This window comes from Platichthys flesus, chromosome 20 (assembly GCF_949316205.1).
Source record: "Platichthys flesus chromosome 20, fPlaFle2.1, whole genome shotgun sequence".
Taxonomy (NCBI): Eukaryota; Metazoa; Chordata; class Actinopteri; order Pleuronectiformes; family Pleuronectidae; genus Platichthys; species Platichthys flesus.
Window position 1 is genome coordinate 11,486,144 of NC_084964.1, and position 24,979 is coordinate 11,511,122.

Below are 24,979 nucleotides of genomic sequence, written 5' to 3' on the forward strand. Positions count from 1 at the left end.
AATTGCAGGAAGAAACAAGATACACGATTCCAAACGGATACATTTATGTGTGACACAACTTCAAATCATGCGATATGTGTACAAAAAGACACGTTTGTGTATTTGTGTGTCTCCCTCTATCAGAGCAGCATTGAAACACACACACATTGTATAATGTTGTGTTCGAAAAGCTCTGAATTATATATGTATTTAATATTTAATTTGGCAGGTCACTTTGTTGCGGCTGGTCCTTGTTTCTGCGGATGGTAAATAGAGCGCACAAACAGGAAGTTGTTGTCAAGTGTCAGTAGCGCAAATATTCTCCAACTCAGAAAGATGTCTGTGGTTTTATCCCAGTAAAACCCGTGGACACTTCAGAATAACTCTGGAGGAGGCCGTCGCATTGCTGGAACTGTATCTGGTTGTGATGATCATTTCTTTTTCTTGGGCCATTTACTTTATATTCGTGTCGAAGCCGTTGTTTGGGAAGAACTAGCTAGCGGCTAACGTTAGCCATGGGTCGATGACACACACACACACACTGCAGCAGCAGCAGCAGCAGCAGGAGAAGAAGAGTTGACTGATTGAAGACGGTGTCTCTCTGCCCGGGTGCAGGGCTGCAGGGGCCGTGATGGATTTCTCCAAGTTCCTGGACGAGGACTTCGATGTGAAGGACTGGGTGAACGGAGCCTTCACGGTGGTGCAGAAGGACGCGCCGGGGAAAGCGGACACACACGCAGCCACACTGGTCATGAAGCTGCAACTGTTTATCCAGGAGGTCAACAACGCCATCGAGGGTCAGTCCTCCATTATCCCTACTGCCTCTTGATGTCTGCCTCTCTGCTTAGACAATACCTGGCGCTTATTTCGTTCAGTCTATATGCAGGATGACTAAACACTTGATCTACTAATACAACACAACAGCACCACAATCTGAGGGTGTGTCATTGTTGGTTTTGAATTGTGCATTTCACCATTGCTTCTTAGAGTCTACACAGCAGCAGTGAACTACAGTCTATCTCCAGGGTTAAATATCTGAACAATCGACTTAACTCCCAACTTTTTTTGTCCCCTAAGGGACATTTGTGTTTACAACAATGAGGTACCACACATAGATTAAGAGTAAGATTAAGTTTAAGATACGTTTATTTATACCAAACACATGCACAGACATGCACAACACACTCATGCAATGGTAGGTAAATTTATCCTCTGCATTTAACCCATCTGGTGCAGGACACACAGAGCAGTGAGCGACCATGTACAGCGCCCGGGGAGCAGATGTTGGGGGAGTAAGGTGCCTTGCTCAGGGGCACTAGACAGGGTAGGGAGACGCTTGGATTTTTGGACAGATCAATCCAGGTTCGTCTTTTGTTGTCTCTCCGTGGAGTCGAACCAGAGACGAACCAGAGACCTTCTCTGCCCATAGTCCAAGTTTCTGCTAACAGAACACTGTGTAGAATTAGAAAACTGGTAACTCTACATGGACAAGACGAACAGAGAGACATTCAGAATTCTCAGCTGGAAGTTAAAATGGAAGCAGGGCTCGTCTAAGGGAAACATTTGTTTTTATATGAATCCAGTTTATATACGATACACTTAAAGGTAAAATTAGTTCAGCCTTAACAACCTAAAATTATATGATCCTAAGTTCCAAGTCTTACTCTTGTAAAGTTTACTTTGTGGATTTTGGGTGTTCCACAGGGCTGCTGATGTACCATGATTTCTCCCATTCTTATGTCTTTTCACCATCATTGTAAGCAACAGAGAAACCACCTAAGTCTGTAGAAGGTACAGCAGCCACAGTCTGGATTATTGAATGAAAACACTGTATTAGTATTAAGGGGTTGAATTAAATGTTAAATTTAATTCATAGCTGTTGTATTAGACTGCATTGGTGTGTATTGGATGTACCTAATAAAATGGCAAATAAGTGTTAAATATTTGAATAGTATTTAAGGTTGACAACTCTCTTATGTTTTGTATAGTAAATTAAAACACACCCGATTATTCACATCAGTCTTAAACTTTTCTTTTCATGTCCCTCAATAACTCCACGTCGTTTGCATGTCTGTTTGCAGAGAGCAGTCATCAGGCCCTCCAGAATATGCCCCGAGTGCTGCGGGATGTGGAGGCTGTGAAACAGGAGGCTTCTTTCCTCAAGGAGCAAATGGTCCTGGTCAAAGAGGACATCAAGAAGTTTGAGCAGGACACTGTGCAGTCCATGCAGGTGTTTGAGCCTTTCCTTTACTAATATATTTAGCATTTGCATTCTTGAAGATTAGTCACAGCTCACAAGTAAAATTTTGCAAGTGAAGTCAAGATCCATAAGTACGTTAACTGTCAGATTATTAAAGTCATGAAGTTTCTGTGACCTTCTGTGAATTTCTGTGATCATAAGCAGCGTAATGTTCGAAACCTGACAGCGGTTTATAATGCGCAGTGTGATGTAGTATTTTTAGACTGACCTGTATTTTTGTGGATCCTATTCATCAGGTTCTGGTGGAGATAGATCAGGTGAAGAGCCGCATGCAGCTGGCGGCTGAGGCTCTGCAGGAGGCAGACAAATGGAGCACACTGAGTGCTGACATCGAGGAGACCTTCAAAACACAGGTATTAATGGAAAAAACTTTCACAGGACTTTGCTTGTTATGTTTGTGTGGAGGTTATTGTACCTTTTGGTATTTGTAGCTGCCTACCCTGGTTCTTGTTTATAGAAATCATTGGTTGAATTCCTTTTTATATTCTTAAAACTGTGCACATGTAATAATCCACATCACTGAGAAAGTGTAAACACAACTCAATCCTGTAAATGGCCCCCTCTTGGATTCAAGCCTTATCTCAGGCAGTTCATGTGATGTAATTCTATTGCTCAGAAAGAGTCATCTACATACTTTTATAATACATTGTTATGAAAAATAATTGATAGTAAAACATTAACAGTTTATATTGTGGAAATTAACAGTTGTTTTATTCTCCCAGGACTTTGCAGTGATCTCCTCCAAACTGACCAGCATGCAGAACAGCCTGGCCATGCTGGTGGACACGCCAGACTTCTCTGAAAAGTGCGTCCACCTGGAGGCGCTGAAGAACAGGCTGGAGGCTCTGGCCAGCCCACAAATAGTAGCGACTTTTAACTCCATGTCTATAGGTAAAAACCTGTGAGAAGAGCTTTTGTCTGTTTGTTCTTAACCTGTATCTCTGTTCCCTGAAGGTCTCTATCTGTGTACACAAAACATTCTCCTGCTTTCTCTCTGCAGACCAGGCCAAGCTGTTTGTTAAAGTCTTCAGAGAGATCGACAGAATGCCACAGCTTCTTGCCTACTATTACAAGTGTCATAAGGTAGGCCTCTCCCTCACGTGAATAAACATTTTAAGTAAGCGATTACAAATTCACATGGAGGCATGCACGTATTTGTGAATGAATGCTTGTTTGGGCCCCTCCAGGGTCAGTTGGTGAGTATTTGGCAGGATCTCTCACAGAGCGAGCTCGGCCTGAACCAGCAGCTGTCTGAGTTCTACGACACCTTGCTCTCCACGTGGCACACTCAGCTCCAGTGGAGCAGCCAGGTCAGAAACACTAACACAGTCTGTGAACTGCTGGACAGTCATCAGCTAGAGAAAGCAGTTACCAGTACATTCCCTTTGACTTTCAACAGGTGTTCAAGAACCCATATGAGGTGGTGACGGTGCTGCTGATCCAGACTCTGGGGGCCATGGTGCCATCCATCTCAGTTTGCCTGAGCTCAGTCATGGAGCGGGAAGCCCAAGAGCAGTGTCTCAACACCCTGCTGGAACTCCATCAAACTACGTCCACGTTTGGGCACAGCCTGGAGGCCGCCATGCTTCCACACCTGGGTGTGTGCACCTGCAAAAAAGATGAAGCCGCAACTCAGAAACTGATTGAATCATTTATGTGGTGAGTCTGATCCTAATGTTGTGTTTGTATTTTGTCTCCAGGTGAGAATAACCTGCTGAAGGTGAATGAGCTTGTCTGTGCGCTGTATGACCCATACAAATCCTATCAACTGCAGTATGGAGATCTGGAGGAGGCGCACCTCCTCATCCAGATCAGTGCTGTACCTTTGGTAACACACCCCCACAAATACTCACACATACGAGTTAATAGAGTTGTCATTTTTGTCTGATTCCAATCTTGTCACACTGCGCATTCTTTCCTCTCTTCAGGAACACGGGGAGGTCATTGATTGTGTAGAAGAGTTGAGCCACTCTGTCGGCAAGTTGTTCGGCCTGGCCAGTGCTGCTGTGGACCGCTGTGTCAAACTGACAGACGGCCTGGCCGTGTGTGGCCTCCTCAAAGCTCTCCAAGCCCTTTTTACCAAGTAAGGATTCTTAACTGTTACAAATACTTTCATTTGTAGCACGTGTGATACTTTGATTGATTTGCATGTTTGTTGGCAGTTTTAACATTGTGCTTTTTTTGCAGGTATGTGTCTGACTTCTCCACAACGCTGCAGTCGATCAGGAAGAAGTGCAAACTGGAGGACACGCCGAGTTCATCTGTTTTCCAGGAGGATTGGACAGCCTTCCAGAACTCAGTCAGGTTAGAGCTCCCTTTTTATGTTGGAGATCTCAATAGCTACTCATTTGAATTTCTATTAAGACTTATACCTGATTTTACCCAAAGACCTTTTTTTCCCAAAACTGCCCTTTTGTTAGTGAGAGATGTTGCTGATGCTTCAGCCTGTTGTATTTTGCAGGATTATTTCCACTTGTGGGGAGTTACTTCGACAGTGTGGAGCCTTTGAGCAGCAGTTGTCAAACAAGTAATGGAGACCTTTATAAAACTCTTGTGTGCACGCTGTAATTGAAGCAAAACATTCAATTTTGAGTCCCTTTTTATGGTTGTTTTTTTTTTATAGGATCCTGGGTTCGGCAGGTAAGTACTTGTCGGAGTCGTACAGCCCCCGCAGTCTGGCAGGCCTCCAGGAGGTCAGCTCCACAGAGAGGAGGAGCGCCACCAAGAACCCCTGGCAGGAGTACAACTACCTTCAGAGGGGCAATCTGGCTGAATATAACAGCCTGATGGAAGTCCTCTTCTCATTAAAGGTATGCAGTCTGTTGATGTCTTCTCATCAGGTCTCCGGGTCGCTGCTTCTAAATGCATATCTTCCCCTGGTCCAACAGGAGAAGGGCACAGGTAACTCCAGCCTGTTAGCCAAGCCGAGAGCAGCTCTGACCAGACTCAACCAGCAGGCCAATCAGCTGGCGTTCGACTCCGTCTTCCTGCAGATCAAACACCAGCTCTGCCTCGTCTCCAAGATGGAGGTGATTAAGTGTCAAATTTCAAGATTATTTGATTTCAGCTGCTGACAGAATCGAGTCGAGTGCACGAGCTTTCGGATTGTCTGTGTGAGTGCATCTATTTTAGTCTCACCTGCAGCATCTTGATTTGTGCTTCTTGTTTGTGATCAGAACAAAGAAGCTGGCTTAGGAGAGAGCTACACAGAGGACCTGCCCACTTACAGCCTGTCACCGCAAGAATACATAACAAACGTCAGTGAGGTTTCAACTAAATACAATCTTAAATCATACGTACAGATCAATAGTAGTTGTATAAAACAATATCATGTTCCTCCCCCACCAGATAGGACAGTACCTGATGTCTCTGCCTCTGCACTTGGAGCCATTTGTGACCCAGGAGGACCCGGCATTAGAAATGGCTTTACACGCTGGGAAGCTGCCGTTCCCTCCTGAACAAGGTTATTCAAAGAATCAACTTTTGCATTTTGAAATGCGTTAAGTAAGGGAAAATATCAAAATGCTCAATGTAAAATACAGTGATGAAAAAATCCCGGATCCAACCCTTTGTCCACATCTACACCAAGATGTTATTGGGCTCTTATTTGAGCTTTGTCCCGTCCTTCCATTAAGTTTGGTTTTTATCAAGTTTTTACGCAATCCTGCCGATAAACAAACAAACTAATAGACGGGGTGAAAACATAACTTCCTCTGTGAACATTCCCTAAAATGTCTCGGCATCAAGTAACCCATGAAACATCACCTTCCATCTGATTCAGGTGACGACCTTCCCGAGCTGGACAACACAGCAGACTACTGGCTTGGCTCCATTGCCCGGGCAACCATGCAGACTTACTGTGACGCCATCCTGCTCATCCCGCAACTCGGCAGCCATTCCACGAAACAGCTGGCCACAGACATCGGTACAGTTACCATAACGCCGGAATGGACACATGGAGCAAAAGCTGCTTTTTGATAACTAAACAAAACCGTGCTATATGCTATATAATCACATTGCTATTAATCGTCACAGGGAATATTGCATTAAAACTGTGGCTCTTAGGTAAGTTCATGTATGTTAAATCATTTTGGTTGATGAGCCCCTCTTCCTGCTCCACAGACTATCTGAGCAACGTGATGGACGCTCTGGGCCTGCAGCCCTCCCGCTCCCTGCAGCACATCGTCACCCTGCTGAGGGCCAAGCCAGAGATCTACAGACAAACCGCCAAGTTGCTGCCTCGTCGAGTGGCCTCCACCATCGCCGCCCTGCGGGGCATCGACTACTAACAGTAAGGGAGAGGGGGAAGGACCCTGGAGGCAGCGTGTAGGTGCAGTGTCAGAGTGGCGCTGGGGGACTTGTGGATGTTTGACCTGTTCCTGGATTGTTTGGGGCTGCGGCAGTTACGGTTTGTCTTGTCCTGTTAAGAGATTCAAATCCTGGTGGTTTCGTCTTATTTTCTTCACAATACTGATTCATTTTCAACTAAGTGTGACTAAGTGACTTCTCACTGGGGATAATGCCTTCAACTCAAGTCAAAGAGAAAGTGTCTTGATTCTAAATCTTTAGTTTCTGCATTTATTTGTTGCTGAGGCGTCTGAGTAAGTAACACAATGTTCATCAGGGAATGTGTGAGAGCATTTGAAATCTGTATGAACCATATGTTAGTTTTTAATTACTTGTTATACTGAGATAATTCATTTGATTATGATAAATTATATTAAGGTAATGATTTTGATATGAACTGCAATGTTTTCTGTTAAATGACCTTCACATTCAGAAGTAGACCTAGAAAGTAAAGGTCGAGGGGATCTTTCTCTTTTGTTATAGCCGGGGCTGGATAAATTATATGAATGAATTGATTATGTAACAGATCTCATTTAATAAATGTTTAATCTTTTTCATGGATGGTAAAATGCAGAGTTTGTTCTAAGTTGAATGTATTTTTTGACTCTTGACGCCATGAGAATCGTCACATCTGCCACAAATATACGAGATGGCAACACGCAGGTGAGACTCCAGAGTGAGAGGGATTCACAAGGGGTAAATCTCATGTTTGAGATAGTGGTGATGTAGGTTCATCGACTGGTGGAACCTTGATCATACAAACATACAAACATACAACATACAAAACACACACACACACACAAGGTGATTCAACAGCCAAAACCTGAGCCTACACACACATACACTCCCTCATACATATAAAGTACACCTGGGGTATGAGAAAATAGCAAAAACAAAAGTAAATTTGTATATTTTATTTATTTACTAAAACTAAATGCCAAACTCACCTTCTCACATTTAACGATCAACTCTACATGTCTGTTTTATTTAACTGTAAACTGAATATCTTTGGGGTCTGGACTGTATGTCTCTCAAGATAAACATCTCGACTGACACTCATTAGAGCGCACACCTCCACCATCTTTAATTCAATCAAAGTGCACCAAATTATACTCGCAGATTTCACTCCCCTAAATGCATATAATTTCTTTCATCATGGATCTTTTTTATTTCTTTATAAATTCACAAAAAATGTTTAATGTTCAAGAAAATGCAAAATAAATCCTGGATCTGTCCCAATATGTAATGGGTTCTTATCTGACCCATGTCCCATCCTTCCACCAGGTTTCACGGAAATCTGTTTATTTATTTTTGTTCTATGTTGCTGAAAAACAAACCTCGGTGGACGCAGCTATCAGTCTTCACCTCAGGGAATCAGTTTAATTTATAGACTAAAACAATATAAATCATTAAAATAATTCACAAAACAACAAGAAAATACACAAAACATGATCCAATGGGTTGGATTCGTTTGACAGGTGCTATATCGATACAGTTTATTATTCTTATTGTCTGTTCTTCTATTCATACATTCATCCCTCCATCTGTCTGTCTACCTTAACATGCCTCCATCATATGTCCTTCTTATGAGGGTCACGGTGGGAGCTACAGCCAATCTATTATTATTATTATTATTTTGAAAAAAAGCCTTTATAAGTTTATGTAATATTGAGACTTGAACTCATTAGGTTAATCCTTCCTGCACTGACTTGCAATGCGGAGCCATATTAATTTATATTTTTTATTTCAGTAAATAATTATCTTACAAGTTGACATAATAATCATCATTTCATCAGTTCATCAGTGTCCATGCCGTCCGGAGAGTCGGAGCATCTCCCAGCAGCAGCATCATCACTCGCCGCTGTACCGGCGCTCCTCTCCTCCGACATGGACCAGTGTCGGGCCCCTGACGTCAGCCGTCACCGCCCTGCCTGCAGTGTCGGAGCCTACAGATGATGCTGATGGAGGCAGGGGGAAGCGGCCTCGCCGTGAATCCCGTCCGGACGGCGGAGGCGCTGGATTACTTGAGGCGCAGCTGAAGACTCGGGGAGGAAGACAATCGAGACGACCGCTTCCACGAGTTTCTGATGGGGACAGAGACACGCGAACATCTGGCCCACGAACAGATACTCCAGGTCGGAGAGGCGCGGGGGAGCGGTGGGCTGTGCCGCTCCGGTCGCGGGGTTCATCGGTTTGCCAGAGCGATGGTTTAGGGCGGAAGCCATCCTCAATCAACGGGGTAAACATCGGCCGATCCGTTTCCAGCATCGCCGTGGTTACGACCACCAGGGACGGGTGGAGGAATACCTTTAAAAGGGTGGAGCTGCGGTGTTGTTTAAATAAATGATGAGGGATCCCGATCATCTCCTCTGCCCACTTATGAGAGGTGGATGTTCGTGTCGCTGATCGCCAGCCTCCTTGTTGTGTTGTGATATTTCACCGGACCCGCTGTGGGAGGATGGCTGCAGGCGGGCGCGGGACCACCGCAGGCATTTACGCACGGCGCCTAGACTCTCCATGTTTATGCAATCCGACGCAGTGCTGCCAGTGGGCTGATCCGATCCTCCTCTGCCGGCTCCATATGATGTGAAATGATCCCCAGCAGCGCCAGGCCCCAGTGTTTCTGTGAAATATGCCCAGGCCTCGTGTTCGTCACCACAGAGTGAGGGTGCTGTCATCGCACAGCAGGCTCCGGGCCATGCGCTAATCGGAGACACGGAGGGGGGGATCTCTGGGTTTTTTGCGGTGTTATAAGCGGAAGGGGGAGACACCATCGCAGGCACCATGTCGAAAGTTGTCAGCAACAAGGAGAAGAAATCCTTCAGCAAGAAGCTGTTCCGGAGGAGCTCGGTGCGCTCCGTGGGCAGCTTCATGAACAGAGTCCTCCGGACACTGTCCACTCTGTCCCACTTCAGCACCGACGAGCAGGCCGCCGAGGACGAGAAGGACGACTCGAGCCTCCTCCCGAGCACCACCGGGGGCTCGGTGCCGTCCGACGACAGCGACTGCGGGGGGTTCCCCTTCGGCGACAAGGTGCCCGGGGTGGCCGGGCTCAAGAACCACGGCAACACCTGCTTCATGAACGCGATCCTCCAGTGCCTGAGCAACACGGAGCTGTTCGCCGAGTACCTGGCGCTGGAGCAGTTCAAAGGTGCGGAGACGAGCAGCAACAGCGGCGACAAGGCCAAGCCCAACGGGGTGCTGGTGCTGAGGAGGGCCGCCCAGCAACAGCAAGAGTCCGGGGAGGTGACGGAGCAGCTGTCCGGCCTGGTGCGGGCTCTCTGGACCTTTGAGTACACACCTCAGCACAGCAGAGACTTCAAGGTAGGACATGTGTAGTGGTTTCAAACCAGTGGCGGGTCTTGGATGTTTCTGAATCAGGGGCCACGCTTTAGACAGAGGGGCAAGTTATAAGTGGAACAGTTCCCATACAGCATGAAGGTTCCCGGTTCGAATCCCGGTTCAGACAGGGTGTTCCCCCACCCCTCACCCTAATGTCAGCTCCCCCTTGTGACCCTTCAATATAGGGAGGTATAGATAATGGTCGGATGGCCCAGAAGCCTTTTCTAGACACGAACTCCAGGCAATGTCTGAAGGGTGGATTTCTGACTTTCTCCGGAGTTTGATCACTGCAGCGTGTTCTGCTCAGACTCAGACGCAGAAATATCTGGAGTGGAATATATACGTAACGTAATATATATATTCCGCGGTGGAGTTCATGTGTTTTTGTTTATTTAACACAATAAACATGGGTCAGCCCTTCATTTGTTAAAAGTTTGTGTCGTGTGTGAGAATGGTAATCGACACGCACACTTGGTCGCGATGAATCCTCCGGAAAATGTCCTGCCGTCTGGAGAATGTCGGGACATTATCTTAAGTTTGGTCCGTGTCTGAAACGAGTTTAAGTTCACGTTTAAGTCTTGTGCTTGTTTGCTGTTAGTTCTATAGCTTTCACACATCTTTTCCTATATGTTGAAAATTGTTCCTGGTTTAAGCACATTATAGACTTTAAGAAAGCTTCATTGTTCCTGTCTTTAATGAATTACTAGTTTATGAAAAAAAAGAGATTATACTGACAGGATAGGTGCACCTCGGGGGGAAATTTGTTTTCATGTAGGGCCCCCCTGCCCCCACCCCTGGATCTGCCCCTGTCCAAACATAGACAACATAGACAAATAAGTGCAGTAAAGGGATACAAGGATCAATGATGCATGCAGACTCAAATATCACACATTTCAGTGCTTTATTCTTTAAGTACGTTTACAGATCAGCTTACGTCTGATTGTAAATAGAGGAAGATTTAAAAAAACTAAACAGAAAGTTAGATGAGTCTTGATTTCTGACATTTCCTGATGTTTGTCACAATCAGGATCCAGATATTCAGTATATTTAATTTAATCCATCGTTTTAGTTGAAAGTCTGAACAGTAAAGTAAAGACACTGTAGTTAAGACTGCTACAAATAACACTATTGGATACAGAAGCACCTCAATCCCAGGTTCAATCTTTTGCTATAAAAACATGATGTGTGTTGTGAAGGGAGGCGATCACAGTGAGCTATTTTGCACAAATAATTGTTTTCAGAAAAGTATTTGTTTGTGATAGCCCGGACAAAACCAAATGCAGATAAATATGTGAACTTGGGTCTATTAAACATCCTGTTCTTTCTTTGTCTGTCAGAATAAATTCAGGATGGGGTCGGATGAAATGATTAAGTACCAATCCGACTGACTGGTTTGCCAACAAGCGTCTATTTACTGATATTTTTTACATTAAATATGAAACAAAAACAAGAAGGTTTCTTTCTTCTATCAATTTCTATGGAGCCACAGCTCAACTTATGTAATATTTGTGCTTATGATCAGGCTTTTTTTTAGGTGAATCAATCCAAGAGGGAAAGACAAAGTCTGTGTTTTTAGACCAAACACTTGTTTATTTAAAATTCCCTTTGAGCTCATCTGAGCGCTGAATCCTCAAGCTGAGCTCCTCTCGTTATTTACTGTTTGAAATGTCTGTCAGCTTCTGTTCCAGCCTCGCTTTCACCTCCTCATCCTGAAAACGCTGCTCGTCACGATCACAACACAGATCTTTTTTGTGCCTGTGTCTTTTTCTGTCTCCTTCAGAAGCTCTAAATACACGATGGAGCGGACCTAAATTGGACAGGGCCGCATTTCTGGTTCTCCGTTGTGTTTCTATTTCCGTCCATTTTTTTTTCCCTACCTTGGTTGCCAGCCAGAGAACAAACTGTCTGATTGGATATAGATTGTTCTGTTCACAGTGAGAGGCCTTGAATATGTTTAACTGAGTGGGGAAACAAAGTGCAGCTGCAGTCTATATCAGGCACATTTATTCAATTTAGAAACGAGGAATTTTAAGTATAGACAAATTAATGTTTTTTTTTTTATAGTTTGTGAGGGCGTGCAGCTGAATATTTACAGATGCTCTCTTTATTAACAGATTGAAAATTATTCCTTGCTCAATTTTCAAAAATTAGATGTATCTCTCTGTCGTCTACATCAAAATGCAGCTTCTCCTGGTTTGTGCACTTCCCAGCGTTTGCATCTGACCGTTTTCTGCCTCTTGCCTCTTACCACAATCTGAGCCTAAACTGAGAGCACTCAAAGATCATTAGGAAGACGTATCCGGTCAAATAATAACAGCAACATCACTGTGCCTCGGAATCCATTTTTCTTTCTCAAGAAATTTCATCTAGATGTTGTGCAGCATCCAAACTGCTCCTGAGCAGAATCCTCACAAACTCTCCTAGATGATTTGCAATACTTCATTTCATATAGTAGTAATGGGTTAATGTGTACCCATATATTACATACATTATTGATCACAGATTTGAAAGGAATTGATTTTTACAATTGGATTGAGTAGAAAACTTCACAATTCCCCCCTTTTAAGTATATCTACCCTGTTGTGTTTTGCATTATGGACAAACCCTTTCATGTGATCTTTAAAAATCCCTCAGTCTTTAAATCGCCCTTAACATAATTTCCCATCTTCATATTTTCAAATCAGTGTCGATTTTCTTATTTATTTACAGTAAATTGCCTGGTAATCTCTCCCTAGACACAATAATCCCATGGAAACACATTCAATTGTCAATTATAACATAAGAGAACACAAATCTCTTCTTATTTCTAGTTTATTATACTGTTAGGAAAAATGCTACAGTGCAAAATCTATTTGAATCAACAGTCTGAAATAGAGAAAATATATTGATATCATGAATATGCAATAACATAGTTGCTATAGAAATACATTAATCTCTATTTTATTACTTCATCCAACTTCATTAACGCTATAAATATTCGTTGCATGAATCTTGTGTGTTATCTTTTTTTGTCACTTACACTGATTGTATTTATTATACATCTTTTATTCATCAGGAACATTAAGAGGTTAATTTACTGCATGAAACGGATTCTTAGGATACGCTACTTTTTATCGAGGTGTTTCAAAGAGATGCAGACAAATTTAAACAAAACATTATTGATCTGTGTGTTTTGTTTTTTTCGCCTTAACACCGACTCATGAAAGACAGCGTCTGTGGTCGAGCCTCAGACGGACGGCTCGCCCTGTGTTTGCGTCACACTTTGTCAGAAATGCTGAGGCTGCCTCTGTGAGGCCTTGAGAGGAGAAAGAACGACCCCTGGGAGAAGCTGGGAAGACGTACATAACTTGGATCTTTGACCTTGTGTGACATTCGATATCCGGTTAGCCGGGGGACTTTATATCCGCCGAGCACACACTGTTTTCATCGCTGGTCCCTAATTGTCAGTGAGGCGGTTAATCTGTCGATTTCCAGCCCTGCGTCCTGGTTTTAAAAAGCTTCTCCGCGCCTGCCTCTCAAACAGCCCCACCACCTCCGCTGACCTTTAGTATTGTGCTGACCGTCATCCCGGTCAAACGCACTGAATATTTTATGATCAGGCAATGTCGAGAAAAAAGTCTCGGCTGCACCATGTGAAGTCGTCTCCGTGGCTCGGAGCGATTTGCTGAAATTTGATTTGTTTTTTTTTTGTGCTGCAGAATGTTGTGTCCAAGAGTGCCCTTCAGTTCAGAGGTAACTCCCAGCACGACGCCCAGGAATTCCTCCTCTGGTTGCTGGACAGAGTTCACGAAGACCTCAATCATATCGTGCACCCTGACATCAGACCTCCTCGGAAGGTAAACAGCAACACAGGCCAGTGAGGCTGATGTTGTGCTCAGTAATAGAAAAATTAAATCAAGATTTCTGGATATATATTTTATATTTTTACCCCTTATGTGTTTTCCACTGATACTCGTACAATATAGTGAATGCTGCTGTTATTTAACATGCAATACATTGTTCATGTTTGCCAACTTACTGTTTTCTTATAGCCTCCAGTGGAAGAAGAAAATCCCCCTGAAGGATCTCCACTACCAGCACCTGGCTCTTTTGTACAGGAGTTGTTTCAGGCACAATACAGGTGACATTTTAAAGTCACTTGAATATGTATATAATCTGTTTAGACCAAATGTAAATACACATTTATTACCATAGCACCAATAACATTACTACATTATATTACATTATTTTAACCAGCGTACATAAAGGGAAGCTACATGTTAAAGTTTCTTCTTATTTCCACTATTTGAAAAGTAAATCCTCCGACATCTTGGTTCATGTGCTACGTGTTGCTAGTAAGGAGAAGGTGGATATCACTCTGATGTATATAGATTTATATACATTCTGATACATTCCATTAAATCCATTAACAATCTCAATCTATTTTTGTTAAAGTCAAATCCTCTTTGTTTGGAAGCCAAAGGTTCTATTTGTTTTCCATGTTTTTGTACACAATTCAGTTCTGAATGAAGTGTTTTAAAAAAACGAAGCCAGCATCTGGTTTTGTTTAGCTTGGGAACAGGAAACAGCAAATCTGGCTTTGTCTACAAGTAACAAAATCCCCCTCCCAGCAGATCTCAAAGTCACTAACATGATGTATTATGTTTTTTTTGATCTGTTGAAAATATGATTTGAAATCCCAGATTGTGTTTATTTTTTCACAATGGGAAGTAGCACAGATCAAAGCTAGCTGGGTACCCCGTTTCCAGTCTTTATGCTATGCTATAATAGCCTCTGCTTATATTTTCTGTACATACATACATGTCATAGGTATCAATCTTCTCCTCTAACTCTCAGCAAGACAATCATTAAGTGCACTTTCCAAAACTCTGAAGTAATCCTTAATAATTATGAATTGTTATTAATTAACCACTGATTCACTAACAGTTCTGGAACATGTCTCTGTTCAGGTCCTCTCTGACCTGCCCTCACTGCCAGAAACAGAGCAACACCTTCGATCCTTTCCTCTGCATCTCACTGCCAATCCCGGTACCTCACACACGGTAAGCCGGCTCTGCATCCACTTTGTGTGAGAAGGAAAATATCTGTCAGACGAAAAAAACAAACATCCAAAAATGCGAGGAGACGTGATGTATTCTGGACGTGGAATTAAAAAGAGTGTCAACCCTGGATTAGCAGAACCCAAGGGGAAATGTGACAGGAGGGAGCTATAATTAGGAGATGCCGTGAACCTTTGAAACATCAGTCCTGCCGCGGTTATGGAACAGCCAATTAATTTCAATGTGTCTGTGTTGCAGGCCGCTGTATGTGACAGTGGTGTACCAAGGAAAGTGCTCCCACTGTATGAGAGTCGGGGTGGCCGTGCCGCTCTCCGGCACCGTGTCCAGGCTGAGACAAGCTGTGGCCCAAGAGACCAAAATCCCTGCGCAACAGGTGCTGCCACGTTCTGAAACTTCCGTTAATGCATTAAAATTAAGAGGATTAAAGTTCTTTGAGGAAATTGGATGGAAGAGTTTGCCATGAGGGAATTAGGAGGCTTGATTTGTTTTTTAAACGTGAGACGAGAATTATCTCTTTTATCTAGATTTGAGCCCCCATTTTATAATGAACACAAAGTAAACATGTAAATCTTCTATGTTTTGGAATAAAGTATCTTTATTAATAATTTGTTGCTTTTAACTGCCACAAATTCACATCACATGAATGAATCCTAATGTCGCCGGTGTCTGTTCAGATCGCCCTCACTGAAATGTACTTCGACGGCTTCCATCGCTCCTTCTGCGACGACGACGACGACCTGGAGATCATTCAGGAGAGCGACTCCATCTTTGCCTTCGAGACACCTGAGCTGTTCAGACCGGAGCAGATCCGCTCCAAGCGAAGCGGTACAACATCCTGTTTACTCCCTCCCCCCTTCCCCAGTCAGAAATCTGTTTAGCTCTCTGTCTCATTACGGTAGTGGGAGTGGAGAGTAGGTTAGAAATGGCCCAATATTGGAGAAATGCCCGGTTCAGGAAGCTGCCACACACACACACGCACACACACACACACACACACACACACACACACACACACACACACACACACACACACACTGAAATGTTGGATTGATTCACCAAGCAGGAGATATACTTTTGGAGAGTTTTAGAAATGGCCCAATATTGGAGAAATGCCCGGTTCAGGAAGCTGCCACACACACACATGCACACACACACACACACACACACACACACACACACACACACACACACACACACACACACACACACACACTGCAATGTTGGATTGATTCACCAAGCAGGAGATATACTTTTGGAGAGTTTGTAACTTCCAGTTGTTGATTTCAGGGAGCCCACATGCCAATCTGAACCAGAACAACTTGAAGTACGGCACAGACAACAACAGGATTCCCACGCAAATACAAGAGCCGACGACCCCCCCGGCGAGTCCTAATAAGAACAGCGGGCAGGCGGAGAAGATCGTCCTGCTGGTGTGTAACAGGGCCTGCGCTGGACAGCAAGGACGCAGGTATGATCTAATACCAGGGGCTGACACTGACCTAACTCACTTATGGGATATGGAGCTGACATGACTGGAGTCTACAGGGACACATGTTTTAATGAATCATAAACATGTAATAATGCAATTATAACCCCATTGCCAAAATGTTGGCGTACATATTCATGAATTAGTCAGTAATTATACAGTTCCTCTAAGACATCCAGGAGCCCCCATTATCTTATTACGTTTGAACTCATGTATAGAAATCTACTGCAAGCTGACGATGCAGTGTTGTGCACTTGATTTGTTCAAGGGGTCGCCACGGTAATTTCCCCTCCTACACTTGTTTGTATGAGCAACGGACTTAACCTAGAGTTCACACTAGAATGGCACATGCACCTGAAACCATATTTACACTTACTAAGCCTGGAATGTCATTAAGATTTGCACCACATTACGCACACTCATAAATATCATATCACCCCCCAAAACATCCCTGATCCGTGAATTAGTTTTCAAAAAAATCAACGAAAAGCCCCCTTTCTTACAATAGGCCCAGATTGTGGTAATCCGTGTGGAGAAACAAACATACAAAGTAATAAAATACTTTGGAACACAAAATTAAATTGAATACATTTTATATAATAATAAGAATTATAAATAAACCTCACTGCTTTTGTTTCCCTGCAGGTTTGGAAATCCATTCATTCTGTATTTGGAGCGAACGGTGACCTGGGACGTTCTTCAGAAAGAGATCCTGGAGAAGATGCGTCACATTTTGCGCCCCGGAGCTTTTGTGCAGGTTCAAACCCCCACCCTGCTTGCTACACCCTTTGAGTCTATTTTTTGTTTGGCCATCTTGTAAATGTGTTATATTTGATCCTATCTCGTCCCTGGTGGTCTTTAGGTGGGGCCCTTCACGTTACGTGTGGTGGGCGTGGTTGGAATCACTTATCTCTTGCCTCAGGAGGAACAGCCACTCTGCCATCCCTCTGTTGAGAGGTAATACCACCTATTACCACAAGGGGGAAGTGTTGTCTCAGTTGAATGGTTGTTACATAAATCCTGCAGTGTGTTCAACCCACTTAAAATGTATTGAATCGATACAGTATGTAGTCCTACTCCTCAGTGCTTGTTTGGTGTATCAGACTTTAGATTTCATTTCCAATTATTATATTATATGTCACTAGGTTAGTTTTTTCTACATCAGGACCCATAGAAGCCGTTTCAGATCAAATACGCATTTTCAAAACACACTTTCAAACAATTCATAAAAGAGGCTTGCAAATGGGATCTCCAGTGGAATCATACTCCAGTGTATCTTTCAGTTGCTCTGTAAAGTTGTATTATTTTAGCTAAGTATATAAAATGTAAACCATTATTCTCTCTATGTAATATTGTTTAACAGGGCGTACAAGTCCTCTGGCCCTGGAGGACCACCTCATGTCAAGATTGTGGTTGAATGGGACAAGGAGACAAAGGACTAGTAAGTGACATCTTGCTAAACACACCCCCTTCACTAGGCTCCTGGCAGATGTTTGTTGTGTTGTGTTTTTTCTTCCGGAGCTCTGTTTGAACCCTCTGTGACTTGTGCCGCGCTGTGTCTGCAGTCTCTTCAAAAGAACCGAGGACGAATACATCCCGGACGCTGAGAGTGTGCGTCAGGTGAAGGAGCAGCACCTGCAGCCTCAGACGTGCTCGCTCGCCCAGTGCTTTCAACTCTACACCAAAGAGGAACAGGTAGCCTGAGACGTGGGGCCATGGGATCTTTAGTAATGTGGGTATTACCACAGACAGGGAAAAAATATGCGGCTTGATTTAGTCAGATGACTCAAGAACCAGATCAGGTTATTGCAACAATTCTCTCTCCATATATATAAACCTGAAGTTTTCAATTGCAGCTCACATACGTTCTCCTCATTAGTTATTTCCAGATTTCCTTTCTTTTCCCAGTTTTGTTTCACATACAATTACATTTTGCTTGTTATAGCCCCTATGAAGTTTCAAAATGGATTTTTTGATTCGAGTCAGAGTGAGGAACAGTAGTAGACATGATCGTCTATATATAATTGAAGAGGTTTAGAAACAAATCAGCAAAGACAATATATGATTGCTTGGTGAGTTATATCTCTGCCATTTTTACATTTGGCCCAATTAGTTTTCAATGTTTTTATGCTGTATATTTTCTTTATATTTTGGCCGTTGATGAGACGGCATATAGGTAACATTGAACAATACAATGTAGGAGCCACCGCTCTAGGTGTGCTGGCAGGAGACTTTATAATCGTTACTCTTTAATAACTGATGTTCTCCACATTTCAGCTGGCTCCGGATGACGCCTGGCGATGTCCACACTGTAAGCAGCTTCAGCAGGGCAGCATCAAGCTCAGCCTGTGGACCCTGCCAGACATCCTCATACTCCACCTGAAGCGCTTCAGACAGGTAGTGGGATGCAATGTATTTTCACATTACTGTACAAGTAGCTGGTAGAAAAACTTGCTGTCGAATTCAATGCTGTGAACCTTGTTGTGCTCCTCAGGATGCGGATCGACGGATGAAGATGCAGAACATGGTGAAGTTCCCGCTCACCGGTATGGACATGGCACCCCACATGGTGAAGAGGAGCCAGAGCAGCTGGAGCCTCCCCTCCCACTGGTCACCATGGCGACGGCCCTATGGGATGGGCCGTGATCCGGAGGACTTTCTCTATGACCTGTACGCGGTGTGTAACCACCACGGGACCATGCAGGGAGGTCATTACACAGGTAACAGAGCACCATGAAACGCACAACCGAATACAGACGTCCCTACACGGTTATTGTATTAAAGCTAATATATCTAGCTATTCTTCATTAAAATATATATAAAAAAATACCTATTTTATATGTGTACTTACCCAAAGAGAATCCTCGAATGTAATTTAGGTAACAGAAAGTTTCATTTCAATCCCTTTTTAAATGCAACAAATGCACTTGTGCTTTGCCTGTCTCTGCTATAACTTCCGGATCAAATGATGAACACAGTTAGCTAGTTAGCCAAGGGGCTCACTAGGCTCGTTTTCTTTCCCTGTACCTTAAACTGTTAGTTTTTTTATAAAACCGTCACAATATATTTATCACATCTTATTTATTTGTGTCTCGTAGCTCACTGTAAGAACTCCATTGACGGACAGTGGTACTGCTTTGATGATAGTGACGTACATCCCATGTCTGAAGATGAGGTATGCAAGCAAACTGCTTACATCTTGTTCTATCAAAGACGAGCCACTATTCCATCCTGGTCTGCCAACAGCTCTGTGGGAGGTAACTTTTATTGATATGAGGCTCGACAATGCCTCTCATACTGTATATGTTCGCGTTCTATCAATGGGATAAATTGCAAATGTTCAGCCGCTCTCTGTTTGGACCTTTAGGTTCCACCAGTTCTTCGTTGTGTGAGCACTGGATCAGTCGGCTGATGGGCAGCCGTCCACCCAGCCAAGCCTCATCTGGTTCCTCCAGACGCACCTCATTGGCCTCCCTCTCTGAATCTGCTGAGTTTACTGCTGAACGGAGTGAGGACGATGGTGAGGGAGACTTAAGCCATTTCTCAGAGGATTTCATCAATGTTTTTTTTGAGAGTCTAACATTTGTCTGTGTCTCTCTACAAAGCAGGCCTATCGAGCCGCCCAGCAGTGAGAGGCATGCAGAGGCAAACCTTCACCTCGAGATCTTCCATCGCCAGTCCGTTGGTTCTCAGTGAAAACGGCACTAAACCATCCTGGTCCCACTCTGCTAAGCTCCAGCTTCGTTCCAACTCTCCCTCACGCTTCTCCCTGGAGTCCCACTCCTCCTCCCCGACTCTGGAGATGATAGGAGAGGTTGTTGATAACCAGCCGTCAACCGCCTGCTTCACTGGGTCACCTAAGCCAGACAGATTGTCAGGGTGCAAGTTGGCCCTTGCAGCTTCGGATAGTAATCCTGGAAGTAAGAGGCTGATAGAGCAGCTTCACTCTAAGGCTGTGATACAGGCGGAGCAGAGGAGCTCCACCCAGGCTGGGGATAACAACAACAAAGTCACTCCTGATGAGCAAGTTAGTCCTCGACATGGGGCAGCTGATAAAGAGCCGAAACAAAGAAACGGGGCTGCAGATAGCACAGGTGGTAAAAGGACCTCAGCAAAGACTGGGTTAGAGAGTGAAAGGAGTCCCAAGAAGCGTCCCACCACCTCCTCAACATCGTCCAGCTCTTGCTCTCCTGCGTCTCCAGCCATTGACAAGTCACCGTCTCGAACACAGGCAAAGGGTGCAGCATCAGCATCAAACCCCAAGGACAAGAGTGATGGACCTCCTAAAACTAGCAAAGCTGGTTCTTCGAAAACAGCAACACCCTCCAAAAAAGGGTCCTCTCAAACCCTGGACGCATTACATCCAGACTCTGCCCAACAGAAGAAGGGTGGTCCTCCAGGAGCACAAAGCTCACATCCTCAGAGAAGGGCATCACCTAGAGGTGGAGGTGAGAAAAGCTCCGCCTCTGCAAGGACTAGAGCAGCAGAAAGGAGTGCAAGCCGTGATTCCTCACGGCCCAATGCGGTTTCTGAGAGAAAGGTCAGCCAAGGAGGACCTCCCTCCAGGTCAAGTGCCGCTAGTAGAGCGGAGGGCAGGCCGGGTCGGGCTTCAGAAAACAGGGAGGTGGCCCGTAACTCTAGCAGTAGCTCCTCTGTGACTAGTCTCAGATCCTCAAGCGTTGGTGTCTCGTCTTCAAGCTCAGCGCCACCATTAAGGGGACCTCGTGTGAACAGTAAGACGGAGGACAAAGGTCTGTCCTTCTTCAAAACTGCTCTGAGGCCCAAGGAGACCCGTAAGTCAGCTGATGGTGGAAAATCAGGGACAGCAGAGGCTAAAGCAAGTCCAGAGGAAAGTGTTGGTGATGCAGCTAAAGAAGGAAGCCAACATGCAGCAAGCAGGAAAGCCCAGAATGGGGCTTCCGAGGCCCCGAGTAACGTGACCACAGCCAAAGACAAGGAATCCTCGAAGGCATCTGCCGCAGCCAAGCATTCACTGCTGCCCTCCACAAAGTCCAAGCTTTCTGGAACGGAAACGACAACCCAGTCCTCCGCCAAGGCAAAGGACCTTTCAAAGAAGGAGCCTGCTAAAAAGACAATGCAGTCCAGGAAGATCCCTATCAACTCTACACAATCCAGCCAGAGGTCCAAGTGATGTTGCATCGAAGACTCGATAACAATTTCTCAAGTGCAGCTCTGAGGTGTTTTAACCATCCAACTAGACCTGAGTGTCTGACCAACATCTTTAAAGCACCTGTAGCTTTCCAGTGGTTACTGAATACCAGCTGCCATACTGGACGCGTACTGTCCACATTGTTAAATAGTTATTTAGGAATGGATTTTAATGAAGCACTTTGTATGGATTGCATTGATTTTGAGGAATATTCTACTGTATTGTAAATAAGCATGGACTCCACATGTATCGAAATGATTGCCTTGTTCTGTCTGTAGCATAGTTGGGAGATGTACATCTCAGTAGGAGGTGAAAATAAAGGTGACTTTGCACAAGATGGAAAGCAAATATACTGTAAAAGGTGGAGAGATACTTTTGAGAACTGTCAAACATGGACCACTCAGTCACCAAAGGAAGTTTACTGGCAATTTTTAACATGCGGATGCAGTGAAATGCTGAATTATTTCCAAAAATAACATATAGCTCTCTTTCAATATCGAGAGCCATATGTCAACAACAAACATCAGTGCCTCAGATAATCATAGTGAAGTATTTAACCTAAATTCTATAACTGCAGGTGTAGGACGATTTATAATTCAATTTTAATATTTACTAAGCACTGAAAATGTAATTTCAAGTAAAACACAATTTAGCCTATTTAACCTGAACTGCTGTTTACATATGCTCCTCGGTGTAGTAATTGTGCAACAGCCTTTAAGGAGAAGGGGAAGGAGAGGGAGGAGTCTGTCATGGAGGTGCAGGAATGAAGCATGTGTCGTTGGTGTTTAATGTCTGGAGACCTGGGTTTTGTAATGACTCTTAAATGTTTTGTGTTTGATTTAGCAGTGATAACCTGTTAACCCCGCCACCCGCCCCACCCCTAAGACGAGCACCCCCACCCGTCACCACCTCTGCCCTCCAGCTGCTGATGCCAACATTTAACCGGCGTTGCCCATGCTCCTCATGGGGACCAGCATTTTCAGACTGCCAGACGTCTCCAAACATTCCTCTCAGATGAACACAGGGTTTATGTAAAAACAACAACGGCAAAAAGCCACTACACGCGCTAAGACGACATATTCAAAGACAGCTGGGTTTTTTCTCGGTTGAACACCACACATGTACGTAGAGCAGTGATGGAGCGTTTTGAGTCAGCTCCCCACCCCCCCACCGCACCCCTGTTCTCTGTCTCTCACGTGTGACATCGCAGCTTGCGCACATCTCTACCTTGCATTGAACGCATAGATAAACACTGAATGCACTGAGAAAAAAATAAAATAACACACCTGTCACGACGTATACGACCGCTGTTGCATGCTGAAATTGCTTATGCATGCACTTAACTATGCAAGCAGATTCTTGCTGATGCCCACACTGAGTATGTAGACGTGCTACTCTTGGATGTGTATATATTTCTAACTGTATATTTTTCCAGATGCCAGCATCAGAGAGCATGTTGAGGCATACTTTATTAAAGCTTTGTTTGCACATTTCTTCAACCGTTAATATACATTTTTGTATGAATGATAAGTATTGCTCATTCACCCTCTCAAAGTAAATCAACGCATTTGCAAAGTAACGTTTTCTGTACTGTGTTCCTTCGTCTCACGTTTTTACCTCGACGTCTTTCAAAAGGCAATTTAAAAAAAAAGTGTTTTTTGACTTCTGGTGTAACTCTCATCATCGAGTCTTTTACCAGTTTCAACTGTAAGAGCTCGGAAACTAAAACGACGCGTTCAAAGGACGCCACTAGTGTACTGTGCATGCCCTGATGTGTGGCTTGTTTTTTGGTTCTAAATAGATATTATACACGTTTTTTCAATGTAGGCCGGGACAGTGTAAAACAAAATGCTGCCATTTTATCCCTTATTCGTCTGTTTTTGTCTTAAAAATTCCCCCAAATTTACGATGTGCAATATTTTCTCAACTATCTGAAGTTGTCTTGATTTTCATTTTTGTACGATCCAACCTCAGACATACTTACAATACAACAACAGACAGATGTTAATACCTTTACTGAAGTACTGTAAATCACAATATCTTGAGTTTTTCACTGTGAAAAGATTGCACTGTAAGGCTTCATGGAATGATTTTTCGTTCCACAGATACAGATTCACAAATAGTAGTTATGGTTATATTAATATCACAGCTATAGATCAAGTGAATGTCACATTCAAGGAGAAGTGTGCGATGCTAAGCCAGAGCAGCTGGACTGTAAACTGCTTCAAAGAGCCTTCTGGCACACGGTGCAGAATGAATCTAAATGTTAACTTCAGTGCCTGGTGGCTACAGTGAGTTGAAACTGTGCTATTACAGACGATACATGCAGTATATGAACTGACTTATGTATGTCACATCCACTTTAAGTGAAACCTTGCAGGTGCTGGCTATAAGAGAGGGATGTATAAATATAGTGAGGTGCTATGAGAAGTTATTTATTTTCACAAATGCATGAGAGCAAGTTTTTTCTTTTTATTCTTTTTTTTCCATTCATGTTCTGTGATATAATGTAATTTTGACCCGTGGGGTGTTCATCTGGTGTTTTGGGGAGTAGCAGCGTGTGCTGGCATTGATTTGGCAACGCAAGACAAACGACAGCAGAATCTAATCATGTCATGAAAATAAAATTTTGTTGACATACAAAAAAGTATGTATTTCTGGGTGATTTTATGTTTTTTTTGTGCAGCTACTTTTTGTTCCACTTGGTGGCGCTCAGTGTTTGCCTGAGAAGGCCCCAGTTGAAACAGAAATAAAAGAATTTGGGGAATGAGGCTGAGCTCGACCTGAATTAGCTGTTAAATGCCCTTCAGTTGGAACTTGTAGGGTAACTGAGATGTATAGTAGCATCGGATCTAACGGTGACACTGAGGGAGATGATTTAATATTAAACTACCGGCACCATCATTTATTTAGAGCTGATTCAATTGTGCTTTTATTAGTTTGGCCCAAGGCTGAGCGTATTAAGAATTGATGCGACCTCTTTGTCTTTCTGTTCTTGTAATTTTGAATAACAGTCATCAGTTTTGGGAATTGCATTTTCACCCTCTCACTTCTCAGCTGCCGTATTGAAATTGTAAAAATCACCTTTGGTGTGAGGGGGCTGCAACATGCGTCTCTTAGCAGCAGCAGGGAAGACACAGTGTTGTGTATTTCATTAGGAACTGAGCGTTTGTCTCTGTTCAACAGTAAAATGCTTGGATTTGTACTTACTATGCATGTATGAGTGTGATTAGAAAATTCGCAGACTGCAACCAGGACCATTCTGTGAGGATGCCAGGCTTCTCCTCTGCTCAAATCAATAATCATTTGCCAATTGTATCAGTTCCAAAAGAACA

General features: G+C 43.7%; 2 protein-coding genes across 2 annotated transcripts; both read left to right on the forward strand.

The window, feature by feature from the left end:
* The first annotated feature begins 269 nt into the window (after nucleotides 1-269).
* On the forward strand, nucleotides 270-7,143 carry cog7 (component of oligomeric golgi complex 7). The gene is made up of 17 exons (XM_062414099.1): nucleotides 270-776; nucleotides 2,061-2,209; nucleotides 2,476-2,592; nucleotides 2,962-3,130; nucleotides 3,240-3,322; nucleotides 3,427-3,549; nucleotides 3,639-3,837; nucleotides 3,940-4,067; nucleotides 4,168-4,322; nucleotides 4,427-4,543; nucleotides 4,701-4,766; nucleotides 4,863-5,049; nucleotides 5,128-5,268; nucleotides 5,416-5,496; nucleotides 5,588-5,702; nucleotides 6,021-6,164; nucleotides 6,362-7,143. Exons 1-17 carry the CDS (start codon nucleotides 611-613, stop codon nucleotides 6,526-6,528), a joined length of 2,307 nt encoding a protein of 768 aa, XP_062270083.1. The 5' UTR covers nucleotides 270-610; the 3' UTR covers nucleotides 6,529-7,143.
* A 1,965-nt stretch (nucleotides 7,144-9,108) lies between these two features.
* LOC133976026 (ubiquitin carboxyl-terminal hydrolase 31-like) lies at nucleotides 9,109-23,300 on the forward strand. The gene is made up of 16 exons (XM_062414098.1): nucleotides 9,109-9,910; nucleotides 13,627-13,764; nucleotides 13,960-14,048; nucleotides 14,878-14,970; nucleotides 15,226-15,361; nucleotides 15,663-15,813; nucleotides 16,276-16,456; nucleotides 17,120-17,231; nucleotides 17,337-17,431; nucleotides 17,838-17,915; nucleotides 18,040-18,169; nucleotides 18,752-18,871; nucleotides 18,969-19,194; nucleotides 19,573-19,731; nucleotides 19,842-19,994; nucleotides 20,080-23,300. Exons 1-16 carry the CDS (start codon nucleotides 9,371-9,373, stop codon nucleotides 21,624-21,626), a joined length of 3,948 nt encoding a protein of 1,315 aa, XP_062270082.1. The 5' UTR covers nucleotides 9,109-9,370; the 3' UTR covers nucleotides 21,627-23,300.
* Nucleotides 23,301-24,979: the final 1,679 nt, after the last annotated feature.